This window comes from Hydractinia symbiolongicarpus, chromosome 7 (genome assembly GCF_029227915.1).
Source record: "Hydractinia symbiolongicarpus strain clone_291-10 chromosome 7, HSymV2.1, whole genome shotgun sequence".
NCBI classification, from domain to species: domain Eukaryota; kingdom Metazoa; phylum Cnidaria; class Hydrozoa; order Anthoathecata; family Hydractiniidae; genus Hydractinia; species Hydractinia symbiolongicarpus.
The window spans coordinates 9197995-9219854 of record NC_079881.1 but is presented as its reverse complement, the minus strand read 5'-3'; the positions used below and the strand labels follow the sequence as shown (position 1 = coordinate 9219854).

Below are 21860 nucleotides of genomic sequence, written 5' to 3'. Positions count from 1 at the left end.
TCATTTTGTTTTGTGACAACACCGTCGTCTTCTCAGAAATTCTGACATACCCATACCTGATATATCGTAAAAGTCGACTGCTTAACCAGGTTATAAAAGAAAAATGACACACGTATTTTAGAATGTAAAAACGTAAGGAAATAACATCTAGTGTTACTACAAAAAAATTATGACACATACGTTTTATTTTGTTTATTCTCATAGCATTTGGTTGTTTTTCTATCGTTTCGGTTCTGTGGAAGTTCACAGTCTTAATCTAGGGTTATATCATGTATCCGTTATTAACGTGACTACCAATTGAACGGGTGTAGTCAGGAATTCTTGGCCGAAAAAATAAAATTTAGAGTGAAATATGTTACGTTTTTGGACTTTGATGATACTTTCACAAAAAGAATCAGAAAATTTGACTTCAGCTTGATGTGTTCTTATTTTCTTACTTGTTCAGCCTGAAATTGTTTCTATTTTGTTTTTTATATTTTGAGCATTTTTGTTTTTATATGTTTCGCTGCGTTACAAATATTTGCGATACTAGATTTTGGTACAACTTTCACAAAATTGCAACACCTGATTCTGCAAAAATATTCAAAAGATTTCCCATAAAGAATATCAGTAATATTTCCCCTAGCCATTGTTCTTATTTTGTTCTTATTTTCAGCTATTTTAGAAAAAAGTGTAAAAATTATGTTTAATGATAGAACCCTACGTTACCTGTCCGCATAAGAAGGACACGAGAAGTTTTTACACAAAATGTCTAAAAACCTTCTCGGATGTGCTTGACACGCGCCCGCATGGAAAACCAATCCGGTATATTTATCCAAGTTGCTGATAGATCTAGAAATTAACGTAAATTAATGAATGACGATACTATATTAATAGTATAACGGCCAACCTGATGTCGGCTACCGCTACATCAAAATAACACAGCGGGAACAGTCAAAGATCACAACATATAAATTTCAAGATGTTTAACTAAAATAATATTTGTAACTTTTAAAAGATGGAAGATTTAAACGAACTTCATAATTTAGCTAATACTACTTTTCAGGTAAAATAAGATGTTTTGTTTATTTATGAAAAGTCAAATCAAGCTAGACACTATGGTTAGTTAAAGAGCTGTGTTTCATTTTTAGAATGTCACTAACCTAAGTCCTATGCTTCGACAGATGGTTGCAAATGCAAAAATTTATCAAAAGTCTGTTCAAAGTATGTATATAAACATTTCCCAATACATATACTGTGTGATATATCGTTTTTTATAGCTAGCTAAATGAAAACTTGCCATTGTGCTTTGCTAGCAGCTAGCTACATAAATACAATTAAAAAGGATATATATATATATATATACATATGATTTAGTTAGCTTGGTATCTCTGTTAGTTTTGTTAATAAACCCTTTAGCTTGATTTGCTTTAGCCACACTAATTTTTTATATCGCTAGCTATAAGCAGCAACCACTTTGCATGATTTTTAACAATGAAAGTTCCTTACAATTGTTAGCTACGTGGAATTTTATTTAATTCAATCATGTCAACATTTTTTATGTTAAAATTGTTAAAACAAAAACAGGGCTGATTTTTTATTATGCAAATAAAAGTCAACAATATGGCAAGTTTTTTTGGATGGTTTTTATTTTCTCCAATTCTTAAGGTAGCCTTATGGTGATAAAGAGTATATATATGCATGATTTATTTTATAAGATAGCTTGGTAAAATTATGTTAATATATGACTCAAATCAAATAATTTGTTTTGTTAACATCCTAAACAAATGTTCTTTTAAACTTTTTTTAAAGTTTATTTTTTATTCATTCAAGTGGATATCATAAAAATTTAATATCTCTGGATCAATTTAAATCCCTGTTGTTAGGTTTGTAAGGTCTTAATTACACTTTGTATAAATTGCTTAGAGACCTTTTTCTTTGACAAATTAATTGCTAATTAGCGCTAAGAATAAACTCAAATGGCTATTCCTTATTTTGTTTTAAAATGTTTTGTTGCACATTTGCTGTTAAAAAACTGTTTATAAAACAATAATTACATGAATAATAATGTATATATTATATTAATTTACAAAAGGTGGTCACTATTTATTTCCTTTTATTTTGCAAAATTAAAAAAAGAAATAAGTTTAGCATTGTGACATTGTATTTACCTTGTATAAATCAAATGTGCAACACTGCATTGTTGAACCTGCTAAAACTTAAAATTTCTTATAAAATATATACCTTTTTCCGTACAATTAAGATATCACAATCCTAACAGTTAATAAATATCATTGCACTATGTTTGGGCTGGAATAATTAATACAAATCACCTTTTAAAAAAATTCACAGAAAAGTCATGGAATTTACATTTACATAGATTTTTTTGCACATTAATGACATATTGTTTATGTTTTACAGTATGCACAGATATTGATATGGTGTTTTAATGTCTAACCCTTGCATGACATTGTTTACGCAAGAATTGTTATTTATAGCATTGAAAAATTGCGTTCAGTGTTCATAAATTTTTTTCAAAAATTATGTATAAGTTTGGGTTTATGTATATGTATGGGTTTAAAAATTTCTGAGTTCACCATGAATTGTTATCATCAGTTAAACTAAATATATATAACCATTTTTGTATTATTTTTAAAAGGAACTCTCCAAGATTTTTTATAAGTAACTTAGAATTTTGGTCAGATGCTTAATGCTTTAGTCAATATTTAGATTTATATAATGGTTGCTTAATTTTCATAATACATGTAAGAAGGGAAGAAAAGAAAAGAAGTCAAATTTTTGGTCAAAGAAAGTTCTTAACAAAAGTAAACTGAAGTGTGCAACAGAGTATTTTTTCTTGGAGTTTTATTTCTTTTGTTTTGAAAACGTGTTTCTTTATATTTTCACAACAAATATTTTTTTGTGTTGCTTTTTGTACAGAACTGAATTTGCTTATTTATTTTTATTTTAAATCCAGTTCAGTTGCTTATAAATGATTTGCTTATAAAAAATTGTGTATTTTAAATTTGTAATCTGCCAAAATACAAACTTGCAGATAATAATGGAGACCCCGTAAAACAAATGTCATTCTCAAATAAATTGCATTTGAATAAACTATCCCTTAAATAGTTTAAACATTTTTGACCTTTTAAAAGTATTATAATGTGTGTGTCATATTTTCGCTTTCTTCAACAAAAAAATCATTTCCAAAAGTGCAAAAAGGAGCGCATTGGGATCAGTAAGATAAGTTGCTTCTGCAAATTACTAGCAAAAAGAATCTGATAAAATTTAGTACTTTTGCCAGCACCACGTGCGAATGTCAAATCATTATTCTTGATTTTATAAAAAGTCATTTTTTGTTAACATTTTTATGTTAATTGCAGGCAAGCACATGTAATATTTTTTTACTTTGTCAAAGCTATCTTATTTATCTCAGGTTAAAAGTTTCATAAGCATTTTGCTAAAATACCAATTGAGTGGGATGCATATTGTGCAAAGCTGTTACAAAGATCTTAATCTTTGGTCAGTTTCTTAAGCATATAATATACTTTAATGTTTATTTTAGCTACATGTAACCTGGCTGTTATGTTCATTGAATCAATGCAAAATGTTGCAAATGCTGCAACTGTGTCACAAGGTGCAACTAAAAAATTAGGTATGATTTTGTATCTCTATATAATTGTCGTATTTTGTTAAAAATGGCGTTGTAGAAATCCTTGCGACAAACAAAAATAAAAAATTTGACGACTGAAGGACCAGTAAATTCTTTCACAGGGGGGCAACTGACGTTTCTCTATAATGATAGCCATATTTTCTGTGTTTAAATGGCTGTGTTCAGCTTCATTTTGGGCTTTCCCATAGATTAAATAATTTCTGCTTAGCAAACCTGTGGATTTTCCATTGGTTAGCAGTCTTTGATATTATTTGCTGACAATCAGAAAACTGTTTTAACCACATCGAAATCTTTTTACACTTAGAGAGAAAAAGTGATCTATTTATAGTTTCTGCTCTCATTGTTTTTATAAAGGTTTATATAGTGTTATTAAAAAGTGGAAAAATAAGCAATGTCCAGAAAAGTCAGTGTGTCGTCAAATTTTTTTCTATTTTACTTAATTCTTTTAGTATCTAAGAAAAATGTGCCTTTTATGCAAGTCTTTTTGAATTACAAAATGTTTAGGGTAAAGTGGTTTTGCGAAAAATACCACTCTTGTTACAAACGTCACTAATTTTATCAACATATATAATTTTCATATTAAATAAACAAACATGGTGTCTAGTGGAAACAAAAACTTAATAGCACAGGATTAAAACTGTATTTTTGTTTACTTTTGTATTTAACCTGACTTCACCCAAACTAATGACTGTTATTTTTGTCAATATATTTTATATATTATTTTCTCTTTTCTTATTTGTACAACTGTTGTGTGCACTGAGCGTTTTTCGTTATTTGATTAATTTGTGTGTATTATATTGTAACCTACACATAAAAAAATGATTATCTGTTAAAGTTTTCATTGTATTGTAAATAATACTTACTTGTTTTTTCCAGATCATAATTTTTCATTTAAAATTTTGGTATGATTTAAAGATGAATAGCGATAATGATAAGAATTTAAAAAATCAAAAGTAAATCAAATTCATAATATTTTTGTTTTTTATTTAAGACATGGATTGATTGACTGTTTGTATCCACAAAGTCAAATATTTAAAAAAATCAAATCTGTTATTCCTTTTAATTCATAGAAAATAATGAACTGTCTAATCAAAAGGAGTGGAATGTTTTTGTGCAATCCACGTTAGATTGCTGACCACTTCCGGAAAGCAATTATATAAATAATAGTTCAACCATAATAGTTGTGGTTTTTGAGTTGTTATGTTATTCTGACTTGTTTATAGCTACTATCACTTTTGTGTTTCTACTCCCTTTCACTGTTTTTATGGTTTATTTAATTAATTAAGTTAATTTAATTTTAGGGGCTCCTCAATGCTGGGGGGCTGATTCGACCCCCCTACCCAGCGTAATTTCTACAATTGTTGTCTGTTGAAACTTACAACAAGTGTTGTTTAGGTATTTTAGTGAAAAAAAAAAAGTGATGACGCCAGCATTTTTTGGTGATGACAATTTTGGTGATGAAATTCGGTGACATATAGAAAAAAGCACTAACTTTGAATTTTGTTAACGATTGTATAATTATGATAAATTAAGTAACAATAATAATAGAATCACAAAATAATATAATAAGATAAACTAAGAAGTCATTAAAGCTTTTAAAAACATGTAAATTTTTTTTTTAGAATTTTACTCAACATAAAAAAGGTGTTGCCATGGCAACACTTCGGCATAATTCCCTAAAAAAGTTTTTAGGAAAATAAAGCTAAATAAAAGTTATGAAAATTCACCAAATTTAAAGTTGTAACTATAAACACATAAAAAGTTATTAAAAAAAGTGGGGGTGGGCTAAATCAGCCCCCCTCCCCCCCAGCACAAATAGGGTTAAGTATTTTGTTCTCCCAGTGTTTTCATTTCTGTTCTTTATAATGGAGTATGCCGGAATTGATTTTTCTGTAAGAAAAAAAAAATTTTAAGGCTTATATCAGCACGAAACCCAATGTTGCATTTAAAAATATCAAAGATTCTTAAGCCTCTTTATCATCAGCAGGATTGAAATTAGAAATATAAAGTCATTTTGCAAAAATTTGCTGACTGTAGAGAAAAAAGTCTTTACATAGCTATTATCTTTGAACAAGTGCTATTGATTTTGTTGCAACAACCATTATAAAATTTGCAATTTAGGATTTGCAATTTTAACTTGAATGAATGGAATGATTGACCTGCTATGTTGCAAATTGTGACCTGCTGATTAGTTTTTCTGTCAGATTCCCTAAACCATGCCTATATATTTTCTTTATGCAATGCTTACTAAAAGTTCATGCAAATGTTTCCAATTTATCTTGAAAAGCAATAATGAAAAAAAGGAAAGTTATTGCTGAAATACACCATAAGTTTAACTAAACGAGTTAATTAGAAATTAGTAAAAGGTTATAAAATTAAATGCAGATTGTATACATTGTGTACCTGGTATACAGGATCAATTTAAATTAGTTTTTTTATATAAAAATTGTCTTTTTACAGTAGATATTGTAACTGTTTAACTAGAATAGCAGCATTGTGAATTTTCAGTAGAATAAGCGAGAAAATATGAAAAAAATGAGCCCTTTAAAATAGACAATGACACAGTGCTTAAAACAAACTTTTAGTCAATTTTGAAAAACAAGGCTTCCCCCTTTTCTAAAATTTTTCCTCTTTGATAGCTCTTTTTAAAAGAACTACTTTTGTTACTATTAATTTTTATACACATTTTACTTTCAAAATTCTTCAAGAAAATATTTAAAAACTGTTCCAAGAGTATGGACGACTAGTCTGAGAAACCAAACACATACATTTTAGAGAACTTATAAAACCTTTTCTGTTTACACAAGTTTTTTTCTGATTGGTTAGATTGATCCAATAAGACTTATCATGTAACCTTCACTCAATTTTTGTATGGAATATCTTTATGTCACAATTACGTGACCAACCTAACACACACACAATCGTTAATATTATCTTGGTGATGTAAGTGATGGCTTTTAATCACGAATCATGCGTGTCAAAACATGATCTTCTCTATGTCCCTAATAACCACAATAAATATTCTGTATTTTAACGGGAATATTTTGTGTTTAGGTGAAGTTATTGAAGATATAATTGATGCATATAAGGAGATAGAAAATATGAAATTGGAATTAACAAAGTTATTTATAAATGAAGTCATAATCCCACTGGAAAGTCGAGCAGAAATTGAAATTAACAACATGAAGGTAAATGTTATGCCATAACATCCTGAATATAATATATAGACCCAGGGCTGGCAGCCAAAGGCTTTTATGCTGGCCCTATAATCAGGTCAGTCCATATATCCAGTTGAAGCTTTATAACCAGATGAGGTTGGGCAGCTCACTTAGTTGGAGCAAAGATAATTTATTCTGGACAAGACAGCTCATAGCTGCCCAGCTTTCTTTTTTTTATTGATCATTAGCTTCATGATGTTAACATACTCAACTATATAATTCTATGTTCCTATATCCCAGTAACTACTCCATAAATGTGGTTTTTGTTTTAAGATGATGGTTACATTATTAGATTCTCTACCTTTTAGTCACTTTGTATTAGAAAAGCAAGCTTGTCTGTTAAACATTTTAGCTCAGCTAGTTAAGAGTATAGAAATAGCCAAAACTTAGATTTTTACTGCAAACTTTAAGGTGACGGTATACCTTTATTGTATCAAAAAATGATATTTTTTTTATTTATACTAAAGAAACGACGATCTCTCCAATGGTGAAACTATTTATTTATTTTTCGAAAAGGAATATTGACTTTATCCAAAAAACTAACTTTTTTTTCTGATCGGTCTTTCACACTTCAAATTGAATAAGAGTTGAGAGTGAATGTTTTTAACACTTATCATCCTCTTGCGTATAACTTTTAAAAATAAATTATATTTCCTTTCCAAAAAGAAATACCATCTGCATTCTCAGTCACGTCTTTGCGAATAATAAAATTTAAAAAGACAACCTTTTGAATATTCATCACCTCGGAAGTGTGAAAGTATCACCATCATCATGAGTATGCTTGAAAGGTGTGATATTTTAAAAAATCTTTAAAACACTTTTTCGTAGTGTTGCTTTTTTTGTATACCATCTATTACATTTCAAATCTCTTATCTTCTTTGTGGAAAATAATTGAAAAATGTTTTTACATACATCTATCACGATTCTAAAGAACATCGGATTAGATTTGGAAACGAAGTAGTTTTGTAAATGAAGTCACTTTTTTGAAGGCAGGGTGTGTTTCAAAAATGTCTCTGTACTTTTCAGGAGTTAAAAAGTTAAAAATTATTTTTATATCATTTGATAGGTGTTTAAAAATGCTTTTTGGTGATGTATGAATGAATAAACTTTAATTAACTATCGCTGAAAAATCGCGATTTAAGAAATCATGCTCAAAAGGTATAACGTCACCTTAAACAAGTTCATCTTTAAATGTTACACCAATTTTCTCTTCTGTATATTTCTATCTACCTTATGCAATATGGACAGACTGTAATTAAGAAAGGATTATCAATTAACAAGCCAGAAAGCTTCTTTTTTCTTTTTTTTTAAACTGTACCATCAATAATATACCCATATAACATACTTTACTTTTTGCAGGGCACACATAAAAGTTACAACAGTGAAAACAAAATACAAACAGAAGTAGGTTTTAATCTTTCATTTATTTTTACACTTTATATTAATATTCAGAACTTTTATATCTTTAATATTAGAGAAACATAAAGTTTTCTTTAACAGTAGCTGTTTATTTGAAGGTCAGACCCTTGTTTTACTCTATAAAAAATCCTTAATATTATTCAATTTTAATTAATCTTTTGTGAGTGCTGATTTACATGTAATTGAGTCACCTGTTCCATATAGGTGGCTCAATAATAAAAACAATGGAATACATTTCTCGACCACAGGTTCACACACACCAAACAATTAAACAAAAAAAATTGAACATCAAAATAGCAAAAATGTAACATGTGAAGAACATGTTCTTATCATTTCATATTTTTACTGAACTTACTAAATAAATTTGTAAGTAAGGATAGAAAAGTAAAAATTTGTAGTTAAAGATGAAACTATATTGCGTGCTTGATTTGTTGTTGAATGTTTTAGTCTATATTTTACTAAATTTGGTGCTGTCTTATCACAACAGACTTTATTTAAAGCTGTTAGGAAGTTTAAATGAAGGTTATGAAAATGTTGTTACTATGTTTGCATGTAAAAAATTTTTAAATTATCTGGAGTCATAGATCTTTTTTAATGTTTACTGGTAGGTTCATCCAAAGTCTACTTATTTTCATCTCATGGGAAGATATATAAATACTTAGATTTCTACTAATAGTAGGTTTTTGGATTAAGAAATCTTTTTTTTTTTCTTACCTAAAATTTATTTTGTGGCTGCCACAAAATAATTTGTTGTTGTCTGTCTTTTAATACAGACACAATGGCTAAAATGCAGTTTGACAAGGCTAAAAAACAGAAACTGTGGCCACCACATTTTCAACATTGTTTACCTAGCTTATACATCTTCCAAAGCAGAGCTTTTATAGCCAACTAACTGTCTGTGGAGCATTAGTCAAGAAATGGAACTTGTCAATTGGCTAGAATATATTAGATTTTAAAAAAAATGAACAGAATTATTGTTTCTCGGTGAACATAATGAGGCACGTAATCTCTCCTGTATACTGGGTGATTGTTTACCCAAGTGCTTGTTATATTTTTATATCCTATAGGGCCAAAGCCTTTTAAATACACTAACGATAAAGTTCGGCTGACTGCATTTGTATGTAAAATATGTTATCCATAAACTTTTTTCTGGAAATCAGACAGCCAAAATTGATATTTCAGCTCACAGAGAAAGCAAGGACTACTGTTTCGAAGATCAAAAAGAAAAGTATACGAAAAAAGAAATCACCAAAATTAGAAGAAAAAGAAAAATTGGTATGTACAAAGTCTTACTTTTAGGGGAAGTAATTTTTCTTAAAGATTATTTTGTCCCTGTCCTATTATATCTCCAATAAAAATTTGCCTATCTATCTAATTGTAGAATATTTTGCAAACCAGACAATTTTAGTATATTTTCCAAAAAATAAATTTTACAAACACGACAAACTTTTGTATTATATCACGAGAAGAATCCGTTCAAAAAATTGCAGTTTTCTTGAATTCTAGCAAACAAAGATTTTCAGATTCAATTTGCAAATTTTAAAGAATTTTTTTTTTTTTTTAGAGTGTGCAAACTTTGGACGAGGAGGAAAAGAAATTAAAACAAGTTCGGGAAGAAGGTTTGCGAAAGGTATGCTACTATAGCCGTTTATATAGGATGTCTTTTTATGTTGTAAAAATTCCATTCGCAAGAAATTCGGAGACTGATAACATTGTTACCCTACAAAGCTTTAATTGCTCTTATTTTGAAATTCACCATCAAGTCTATCTACCTCTGTGTTTTGCCCCAGAAACTATTCTCGAACATGCTGGACCAATCTCATTTAAAGTTCTGGGTTACTTATTATTCAGAATCTTCCTACTTTATACACTTTCCTGGCCCCTTTGTTAATGTATTCACTGTATCCAAACAGATTTTAGCATCATGTTGTGTTAAGACATAAATTTTTTTGATAAAGGATTTTAATAAAACCATTTTTAGGCATTAATTGAAGAACGAAGGGTTTATTGTTTTGTTGCTGAGCGTATGTGTACATATGGAAGAGGAATGATCATATACAACAACAGGGTAAGTAAGATTTTATAGAGAAACATGCAAGTATCAGCTGTTTTGAAATGTACATGTGGTTTGACCATTCTAACGCTATTAAGATATTTTTTAGTGACCAAAATTGAGCCATAGGGGCAAACAAAATAGTTATTTGTTATAACATGCTATTGTTTACAATACGTTTAATAATATTTTATAACATATAGAAGGAGAATGATTTATTGCAAGCACTGCTGCATTTAGGACAGAGTTCATAGCGTCTGAAAAGTAAGGGAGCATCACATCCTTAATCAGGGATAGTCGCCAGGGAACATCAGGGAATGAATTTTAACTGTCTAATCTTTACTCAGGTTGTTTCATGTTGTTGATGAGTGATTTAGTTATCTACTCCTTCTGAGATTAGACGAGTGATATATTGTTCATATACAGTTCAGGTGTTAAGTCTTCATCTTGATGCTGGTTATGTAGATTTCAAACTCAAGTTTTAAAAAGTCTGAGAAAAATAGTATCTTTTTGTAGACATCAAAATCGAGTTCTTTTAAAGCCAGTGAGGTGGTTAGGTAAAATGATATCATTTTCATGTTACTTGCAGAGTGTTCCCTCTCAGGAATGTAAAAATTCGGAATTTCTGAAATTAGTCGAAATGTCAGGAGAAAGTTGGGAAAGATAATATCAGTTCTTTTCAGTAATTTTATTATTTAAAAAAAATGCAAGGAATGTTAGAATTGTTCAGATACATTGCATTGATTTTTACAGTCTGTTCTATCAGTTATGCTTATAATTGAATTTGCATTTATTAGGAACAAGCGTGCTTACCTTGCAACGTAATGCCCCTGGATAAACTATAGCACAGTCATAAAAACAAAAAAAAAATTTGATAGGAAGACGACATCAAAAAAAAAAAATTCCGGATGCCTAAATGTTTGTTTTGACTAAAATGGTCCAAAAATTAAACTGATTAAAGGATGTAAAACACGGTGATGCCAACACCGATACTAACACAACAATTTGATTTTTTCTTCTTCTAGATTTCAAACTTTATAAACCAAAAGCTTCCAGACTGGCAACAATACATTGCTAAACCTACAGAACTGCCAGAAGATAGTGAAGCCATTATAGCTGTAAGGATTTTATTTTGAAACACATAGTTTTGAAAGTTGTAATATTGTACTTCGCAGTAGTGGATTAATGGTAGAGCATTTTGCTCATGAACCCTGGTTCAAATCTCACTATTGCAGTTGTAAAGTCGATATCTCCTAGAATTACAGCTACCATATGAGAATGATTTCAACAGTGTTTTAAAACAATAGCTGGTTTTGGTGGTTTCGCAAAAGAAAAGTAGCCCTTCTTCTTTATAAGCTGCAGTGTGTTTTCTTAGTAAAGTAGCTACGGTTTTGAGAGGGATAAAAGATGTAGAAAAATGATCCTGGATCCTAATTAGCATGTACGTGTTTTCAGTGAGGTGATATTTTGTCAGCATTTATCTAAGTGTTGTCATCATTATCATCATCATCATCATTCTCGGCTTAATTTTCTTTTTAAGTGCCCCAGCCAATTCAATCTTCTTATCTGGATAACATCTTTAATTCTACGGATACTTAGCCTGCTTCCTAGCTCATCTGAACTCTTTCTGTCTCTTACTGGCGTTACACATCCACCTAACCATTCTCATATCATCCTTTCTAAACGGTCAAGATCTACCTGCTTCACTGCCCATGTCTCACTACCGTACAACATAGCGCTTTTTCACAAGCCTCATACAACCTACCTTTTTAACTCAATTGACAAGACTCTGCTAGTCAACAAAGGAAGTAACTCTTTGAACTTTTTCCAAGCAGAACCTATCCTGCAAGTAACACGTCTTCCAACACCCCCTTCACTGCCCAACATATCACCTAAGTAACAGAAGTTCTCAACTATCTCTAACGAGCCACTGTTGTACATCATTGAAGCTGGAAATACTTCATTCTCTATAGTCTCACCTTTGCAACGCTTGCATACAAACTGAATGTCAGCTCTTAAACTTTCCACCAATACTACTGCACTTCTTATGTACCTAATGCTTGCAAGTCTGACAAAAAATTGAGTTACTACCAACCCCTTTCCTGCAAACTCCACAAGGCCACTTTCCAACTACAAGGTCACACTTGGCTGCAATGCTACTAATCATGACTTTGGACTTTGCTGTGTTCCAATTAGCTCTTTCTCTTCTAGCCCTTTCTTCCACTTCTCAAACTTTTCAACTAATTCTTCCACTTCTCAAACTTTTCAACTAATTCTTCCATCGACTCTGCTATGAGAACCAAATCATCTGCATACAATAACTCCCATGGACAACATGTTCTCAATTCAAAAAAAATTCTGAGTTGGAATTTATTAATATGCTCATTTCTTGTCGTAGAATCCCACTGGATACAAAATGGGCACTGTTAAAAGAAAAATGTCTCGTTCGGACAAAAAAGAAGCTGTTAAACGAGGCAAATCTTTCAACAACCATTTCCCAACTAAATACAGCACCTTCGATGGTCGTTCATCAAGAGGAGGTTCTCGCCCAAGTCTGTCAGCGGTAACTGTTAGCTCGGTTTCTAACCTATCTGATGGGAGTCATAGTAACACACCAACCAGAAGAGCCCCGGGTACACCCGGCATAAGTAGCCTTCATAGTCCCTCGTTTTCGATGCCACCAAGGTCGATTACTGATGATGATTTGAGCACTGCAGCCCACGGTGGTAGTCCTACTAGTGAAACAATCCAGATAAAAATGTATGAACCTCCCAAGCTTCACACGGCTGCTGCTAGTCCAACACGGAGTGAATATGCTAATTTAGTTGTGTTGAACAAACACGATGAGAACAGCTTGGCTGCACGCAGTCATTCTTTCACTGCTCCAAGAAAAGAATTAAATGACCAGAAGGTGACGCTAAATCGGACGGAGAGTGCAGTGTGTGATGGGATGAAACGGAGTATACCCAATGCTTTGACAGAAGGTGCTGATTCATCATCTGATTTTGCGTCACGGTTAGCAATGATACAGAATCAGTTAAGTCAGAAGTTGAATGAACCGCCGGCTGATGACCCCACTTCAAAGTAAGTTCCTTAATTTTGAGAAGCTTGGTTATTTTAATTTTTAAATATATGCGCGGATTTATTTGGCGAGTTCTTTTTTCAGTGTATTTTGTATGTATTTAATTTTGTGATAGGACATAGACCGGAAACATATAATCTTAATAAACTACACGCTGCTACGCTACCATTTTTAGCGCCCATAGCGATCATTATAACATAGACCTGGTCTATTATGGCATAGATAATATTTGATGACTAGTATGGTAAAATGCAAAACAGAGAGTAATAAAAAACCCTTCCTTGAAATTTAACAAAATTTAAATTTGCCTCCTGTCGTTAATAATTTTATTTTAAAACGCTTTATCAAAACGCACGCCAAAAAATTTCCCTTAACTACATCTCTTCACAAAATAGAACTGGTCACCTTTTTAAAACTACGCGAAAGTTATGCATGACTAAATTATTGTCTAAAAAATTTGAAACATCGAGGATTTAGTTAATAAAAATTGGAAATATTTAGAGTCTTATACTGAATATTAAAAACAAGATTTCTATATATCAAGTTTTTGATCTATCAATGTCCTCCCGTATTTTTGTCAGTTTGTTCTTTTTGTGTAGCCTTCCTAAATCCTAAAAGTTTGATAGCTGCAGTCAAAAAACGCCTGGATGAAAAAATCGGCCTTATATGCAGCTCTCATTAGTTACTTTAATAGACTTTTAAATGTACCTCTTCCTAAATATTATGCATAATTATAATAGGGATACTGTCGTTAGCAGAAGTAGAGGCTAACATTGATTATAGTGATACTACCGTGTATATTTTTATATTTATGTCAACGTTTTATATTTTTCAGGAGTTGCCTCAGAGCATTGTACGATCATCTTGCGCAGGACCAGTCTCAACTTAATTTTGTAAAGGTAAAATATGCACATGCACAATTCTCGCCCCTTTCTAACCCTTCAGTTGAATACGCTTGATATACATTGACGTCAAAATCTTTTATGTTGAACCGTCAAGGGATCTGTGATACGTTCTAAGATAGTTGGAATACCACATCAATTTTATGGTGTGTGGTATTTCCAGTTCAAGTTAGTGAAAGTTAACTGTATATAACTTGTAATACAGTGATACAATTATTATATCAAAGAATAGAAAGAGAAGCTTTAAAGTAGCAGAAAGTTGTCCATAAAACGTTATTCTTTTCGCTTCGAACTTCCAGTATTTGTGTTGGTAACCTTCGTAATGTCACGTCGACTATTTCACGTTTAGTAGTTAAAAAATATAAGCGACACGTGAAATTTGTAGCTTGTGTTTTTTAGGTCATACGTTTTCTACAATTTTTCAGTAAAAGTAATTAGAAAAAGTATTACATCAACAGACTGATCTAAACGATAGCATTGTATGGATAAGAATGATTTAAATAAAGTGCTAAAAAAATGAGTCATTGTTGACTTGGAATTATTGACGCATTTCTGATACACAAAATTTTGGTATTTGTTAACCTTCATTTTTTTTTCTACATTTTTAGGATGACATCATTCTCCCTATTTGTGAAGCGACCGCGGGTTGGCAGTACGGAGAAAATGAAAAGACAAAAAAGTATGCTCTGTGTATTTTACGTGAAGATTTTTCACATTCGAATATTTATAGAACAGCCGTTTTTATCGAAATTAAAGGTGCCATCTCGATTTTGACACAAACCCAAAGCGAGACAGCTAGGTTTTTTTTACTTTCAAAAAATCTTCAATAAAAACAGCTTGCTTTTTTTCTCATTCTTAATAACTAATTTTCCACTAAATATTTTTATTGGCGTAAAGCAATGTCACGTGTCTTTCTAAACCGAGTCGGCAAGATTTTTCATTCTAAAGCTAGAAGTCCAGGAATGGGTCTCATTCCTGAGTGAAGCAAATAGGGACTCGAGCACAGGGGTGACGACAGTTGTATGATATTCTTTTCCCAAGGTTTTGATTGGCTATTTTAAGTCGACCTGAGCGTCCAGGAACAAACTGCTAATCAGTTATTATACCAGCAGCGGGAATAATTTAATTGCTGACTGGAATATCTAGAAGGATTACATTTCAATATTTTCATTAACCATTAGAACCCGTAGGACGCACATGTGCGTCAAAACAAGGTGACCAACTCGATTTAAGATCTCAATTGAAGCCAACGTTAGGGAGACTTAAACATCTCCATCGTTTAAGCGGCGTGTAGCAAGATTGTCAGTTTTTTTTTTGCTGAATTTACTTCGTTTGCGTATGTTTTTACGATTATTTTAGATCGGGATGGTTTCCATCTGCTTTCACAGAAGAAGTTATTATAACTAGCACTGGGTATGTGTACTTGTCTCCTTAATCTTCCCTAGTGTAACCATTCCAAATCTCCTTAATCTTCCCTAGTGTAACCACTTCAAATCTCCTTGTTGTCCCCAGTGTAACCACTTCAAATCTCCTTAATCTTCCCTAGTGTAACCACCCCAAATCTCCTTAATATTCCCTAGTGTAACCACTCCTAATCCCCTTAATCTTCCCTAGTGTAACCACTCCAAATCTCCTTAATCTTCCGTAGTGTAACCATTCTAAATCTTCTTATTGCCCCCTGGTGTAACCACTCCAAATCTTTAAAGTCTCTTCTGGTGTAAACCACCACAAATTTCCTTATTCTTCTTTAGTGTAAACTATTTCAAATCTCTTTAGCCCTCTTTAGTATTATTCACTAAAATCTCTATCACGCAAAGTGTGCTTAAAAAATATGAAGCTGTGCATCTATTGTACAGCTTTCAATGTATTTCAATGCAATCCATTTGTAGGGAAACAAAAGCTAAACCCACTGCACGTAACACTGGTACAACCCACAAGAAACACCCTCCACCTGTGGCGAAAAAATCTCATCGAGGCGCTAGCCGAAAAATATCGTTAGTGACCCCTAAAAGTCAGAATGATGAAATGCACGCTAGGTCGAACAGCCATGGAGGTATCTTCTTTTTTATTTGTGTAGCCTCTGTAAAGAAAAAATATGTATATATGTTCGTACGCATTAACAGTAAATGCTACTTAAACTCGAATTATACCACTTGGCGAGAGCTTTTTGTTTGGTTAAGGAGAGAGTGCACGATTAAGCTGAAATATTAGATCATAGTCTTTGTTATAGAGCTTTTTGTTGTGCGTCACATTAAGGGTACTAAAAATCTTCAACAACATGTGGTAAAAAGATTGGAATGTTTAACAGTTTCAAAAGTCTGCCATTTATTGCAACAGTATTGTCCACGGGGGAGAGTGGTTCATAAAGCGCTAAAAACAAAAAAAACATCACTTCCCAACGATGGCTAAATAACTGCAAGACAATCGTTTGCAAGATAAATCAAAGCAAAATTCGGATTTTTTTTGCAAAAGGGGATTAAGGTTGAATTTTTTTGACAGAAAAAAGGGTTTAGGGGAAGAGAATTGCAGGAAATAAACTAATTTCTTTGTTTCATAATTAAAGTTATTTGTCTTTGCGCTACTCTTATCTTGATATGCTTTATTTCGATTAGATATCCCGATGATGTCCACGTCAAATTCTATGCCACAAATGCTACACATGGCGAATGAGACTTCCACCAATGGCCACGAGCGAAAGCATTCGAATTCATTTCAAGGGATTGACTTTAACCATGACGATATGGATTCGTTTGATGACAGTGCGGAAGATGTAACCGAAGAGAAAATGACCAAAAAGAAAAGAACTAAATTCTCTGCGAAAGATTACGATGCTATGCCGCCACCCCCACCGCCACCACCACCTGAGTCAGACGAGGAAGAAGAGGAACAAGAGGGAGATAAAACTATGTATGTTCAATTTACTTCTAACCTTTGTTTTGATAAGTGAGCCACGTTGACCTGAAGTGTAATCTGGGTGCCGTGGCAACCTTAAATATCCCACATTCTCCAGAGAAAAACTTTGAAACCATTTCTGTCTGTGATAAAAAAAGTCGGACAGAGTATTACATAAAATGTACAAAGTTTTTATTTCTTAATTTTTTATTTGCAGTGTTGACAATAATGATAATCCATTTAATGGAATCACATTTCAGGCTCCAGCTGCTGTGAGTTAAACAGAATGGAAGGTATAGAATTCTTGTCACCTCTAAAATTGTTGTTGTTTTTAAAACTAATTTTTTCTACATACGTGTACTGGAAGAGTCAGAAAGAATTGTGTCGAAAAGACTGATACTTTTAGTGTTTCCTGCAACCAGACATGGGAAAGTATTTTTTAGCGTCCATTGGATGGGATATACCTAAATACCTTAACCGAAAAAAATTTTTTTACGTGATGAACATTTTGAGAAATGTGCGAATTTCGTATTTACTTTGATTAAGTGGATTTTAAGTGCAGAAATTACTAGGTCGAAATTTTTTGCCTTATGGTTATTTACAAGTTGTTATAATGAATCGACACGATATTTAAGTATCTTTTACTAAAAGATGACTCGATTTCCGAAAAAAAGATGAATACCTTATTTACTCGCCAATTTTAACAAAAATTTTTATTTGCCAAATTTAAAGACAATTAATTCTGATATATATCACAACCAAATCTCGGTATAAGTTACGGGAAATAGCAAAGCATGGTTTTCCTTTGTTACTTAGTGTCATTCGTAAAGAGTGAGCCAATGACATAAATTTTTAGGACTTACGTAGAGGCCACTTTGGTTACACTCATAAGCGCAAGAAATGAACACATAAAATTTGGTACTTATTAAGCTCGGTTCCCACTGTGGTTTAAGAGGAAAATTACATCACATTTTACATTACATCACAAGTAAAAGTCCTATTACTTCAGTAAAAATTGGAATAATGACTTGAAACTTAGTATTACATATTTTTAAACCAGTTTGATGAAATGAACCCAAAATCTTTTTTTACTACTATCATAGTTTCTGAGTTCTTAATTTTGGCCATTTTTGGAGACGCCGATAAATTTTTTTGACAGCATATAAATTTTGACAAACTATGTGTACAGAAAACATTCTAAGTGATTCTCAGGATTAAAAATAATTCAAACAGATAAAATGTGTCCCAAGTTTAGGACCAAATACCTTATCCAGCTCAGAGAAAGTGGGAATGTGCTTCTAAAGCACAGTGCTAAATACATAATCTAAATTTTATGCCGTATAAATACAAAGTGGTTAGAAAGTTATTTTTTGTCCACCTTGATCTGCAACACGTTTACTTTGCACTAATTGCCCAGTCTGGTGCCACTCACAATTAATTTTTGAATATCCACAGGAACTTTTTATGCAAAATGAAAAATGCTAAACAACTGTATTTGCTTTACAGAAATAACAATAGGCTTTATCATAAGTCCTGTGAATGTTGGTTTATGAAAAAGATATTATACCCTTAATGCTATAAGTGCTCCACTGGATTTGTAACACATTACACTAAGTGTCCTCCATGTGAAACAGTTTACGCTTTACTAAGTCTTAACCTGAAGACTTTAGGTCATCCCACTTCAAAGCGAATATTACTTCTGGCTATACTTTCCCAAATTTTGTTATTTCATAAAAGAAAACTGAAAATCTACAAAATTATTTATATATGCAGAAATTTATTTATGAAATATAGGTTTCAATTTGTCGTGGAAACATGTTTACCAACATGCAATGTCTTGCATACCTAACTAGATATATATTAAAGTCTTGAATGTTCACTGTTATGGGACGTCCAAATAACTACCCAGCTATTTTTATCTAAAATGACAGAATGCCTTGTAAAAATCTTTTGTGCAGCTACCTACATTAAAGTAATATATTTAGCTCTTGTACTTTATCACTTAATTATTTAATAACAAATGTGCCCTGGAGTGCTGGCATGGTACTGGCTAGGTAGCTTAAAATCACAAAATAAATATTATCCAGATGTGACCATCCCTCATCATCAGACATCGGAAAGGCATTTCTGTTCTTTACTTCTCATTGTGGGGTACCTCAAATTCTTGTAAATCCAATGAAAAAAAATTACTTAAGAATTCCTCTTCGTTCCCTTGCACTACTCATGGCATTTCTTTGCATGTTTTTAGTTTCAAGCCACGATCCCTGAGCTTCCAACCGCGTCTCAGTCAAGTTTCAGCGCTAGCCAAAATGACGGACAACGTTGAGGAACTCTGGGTAATTTTGAAAAATATGTGGTTGTGCCTTATGATTTTCAGAGATTTGCTGCTGATATCAGCTTATTTTGGCCCTCGGGTGCCACACCTCCGTATATATAGGAGTTAATTATCTTTAATCTACAAGAAAAATCTCATTTTAGTCCATCCACAAATTAGATCAACGCCGAAAAAGGTTGTAAACTTTTTGCCACCCTGTGATAATATATCACACTTCAAATACGTCATCATATCAAATTTTAAACGTCCGATTATCCAACTAACTATACTGTTGTGGCATTGCGTTATGATTTTATCATTTTTCTTTAGACGTACAGATGAACGAAAGATATGTTTGAAAACTGGAACGCTCCACCTGTTGCACCTAGTCTTCTTCGGGGTTGCCTGTTCGTAAAGTTCGAAACCCCTCCTTCCCGGTGTTTATATTAAATTATTTAATCAGATATCTCTCAAATTTTATATTAGTTTCAAAATATTACATTTTTATCTATTTTTGTAAATATAACGTAGACTCGTACAGTTGATTCAGCCTCGTTTGCAGACAGTTAAGTTTGCGCACGAGGTTGGAGATTAGTGTTCTGTTCGTATAAAGAATAGTAATAGTTTCTTTAGTGTTTAAACGATAGTCCAGGTTGGCTAATATACTTTTAAGTTTTCCATGAGCTTTTATATTGTTATTTTATATTATATATAAATTATAATGTTTATGTTTTTCGTAAAATTACGGTAGATTACCATCCCAAATAATACTTTTCCAGTGACAAGATGAATCTTGAAAAATGTTTTGGCTCAAAAAGTTGATTTTATGTTCTATAACGGAAGTAGCATAAACAACGAACATTCGGCGAAATGCATCGTGTTTTTGCATCCATTCAGTCAGACATTCATGCAGTGAAGATCAGCATCCTTACATCTTCTATAGACATGTCAAGGGTACACGGCGAGTGAGTTAAAAACATTTTTTTCGTCCATTCTTATTAGGCTTGTTTTTACAATTTGACTGCATTTTTCGCTATAGCGCTAAATCTTACGGGCTATTTTCGTAGCGCATGTGCACTTAGACAAAATCTCGTGAGCTTTTTTTGCTATAGCGGAATAAACAGCCAAATGGAAATGAGCCTTGTAAGATCAGAGGAAACGTTTTGAAAAAGTTTTGTTTGCTTGAACCAACTTGACATTCTATACAGTTTATTGTATTTTAATAAGTTTGGTGAGAGCCAAAAAAACATTCTTTACAGATGCAGGGTCTCATAATTCTGCCTTTGACGTTGATTTTTCTAAGATGCTGTGTAGCGTGTCCACGAATTTAGAACACAAGACTGCATTGTTATATGTTTTTTAATGGGAAGTGATTTTTATATTTTTTTTTAAAAAAATCAATTTATAATTTGTTTTTTCTAGTTTTTAAAAAAAGTTTTTTTATAAGGTTGAATTTTAATGTGATTGTCTGTTATCGTTATCTTGGAGGAAAAAGTCAAATCCAGAGTTTTAAAGTGTATTTGGAGCTTTAAAAAAGTGTTGCCATGATGAGGTTGTGTAAACAGGAAAACATTCTACGTGAAGAGATATGTACGAGGTTTACACCCCGCCTTTCTCAATTGGAATGCTCTATTTACACGACAATAACATTCTTTGTTAAAAAAGGAGTTTTCGTATCTCTTGTAGGCAGAAACGTTCCACGAGCATGGCAAAAAAAGAGTTTCCTGGATATGCTTCTTGTTACAGAGTCTTGATCTTATTGAATATGTTGATTTTATAAACATAAGAATTATTCATCGAGACAGTTGTCTTCATTACCCAAGGAAACGCCCCCAGGGATCGACAAGGCGATCACCTGTACTGAAAAAGTTGGAAATACTTGAATGTACTCGTTTTCTAGAGCTGTTTAGAGCTAGCGGTATGGTATCCTTTCAAAAAGAAAACTAGCTCTGATGTTTTACGAATTTACTATGAACGTTGAAAACTTACGTCATTACGAACCATGGGTTGACAAAATGACTTCGCTTCTATTCTATAGATGAATTCCAGCGTGACGTCATTTGTTTACTTTTTTAACGGTAAGCCCCGTGGCTCGGGCATTTGCGTGGCAGGAAAAAAGATGCTGGGATTTGGTGAAGAAAGGTCTTTTACTGTGAATTTCTTCTAACGGGGACATTGTTGGGGTTATAAACTATTATCGAGTGTAGGTTGATGCCTTATCTATTTGAGTCCATTAAAAGTCATAAAAATGCTTTCATCCGAAGAAATGGACAGATAATTACTTAGCACGTAGCGCCCCCATATCTTTTCCTGCCACGCAAATGCCTA

The 21860-nt window shown here is 32.2% G+C and overlaps 1 protein-coding gene across 2 annotated transcripts; it reads left to right on the top strand.

Moving 5' to 3' along the window:
- The first annotated feature begins 882 nt into the window (after positions 1 to 882).
- On the top strand, positions 883 to 21040 carry LOC130648768 (brain-specific angiogenesis inhibitor 1-associated protein 2-like). Of its 2 annotated transcripts, none has more exons than XM_057454861.1 (17): positions 883 to 1045; positions 1131 to 1203; positions 3545 to 3634; positions 6707 to 6840; positions 8230 to 8274; positions 9472 to 9564; positions 9854 to 9919; positions 10271 to 10357; positions 11368 to 11460; positions 12741 to 13426; positions 14260 to 14323; positions 14935 to 15005; positions 15686 to 15739; positions 16216 to 16379; positions 16939 to 17233; positions 17479 to 17511; positions 19863 to 21040. In XM_057454861.1, the coding sequence occupies exons 1-16, from the start codon at positions 998 to 1000 to the stop codon at positions 17492 to 17494; spliced, it is 2079 nt and encodes a 692-aa protein (XP_057310844.1). In that variant the 5' UTR covers positions 883 to 997; the 3' UTR covers positions 17495 to 17511; positions 19863 to 21040. The 2 variants fall into 2 exon arrangements, with proteins under 2 accessions (XP_057310844.1, XP_057310843.1); XM_057454860.1 differs by having other exon boundaries at positions 884 to 1045; positions 17436 to 17511.
- The last annotated feature ends 820 nt before the right edge of the window (positions 21041 to 21860 follow it).

What these genes read in the sequence shown, in the direction of transcription:
- LOC130648768 (XM_057454860.1), top strand. Translation starts at nt 998, where the DNA reads ATGGAAGATTTAAACGAACTTCATAATTTAGCTAATACTACTTTTCAG. An exon ending in TAGCTAATACTACTTTTCAG is followed by an intron (nt 1,046 to 1,130) that starts GTAAAATAAGAT and finishes TTTCATTTTTAG; the next exon opens with AATGTCACTAACCTAAGTCC. An exon ending in AAAACAAAATACAAACAGAA is followed by an intron (nt 8,275 to 9,471) that starts GTAGGTTTTAAT and finishes TTGATATTTCAG; the next exon opens with CTCACAGAGAAAGCAAGGAC.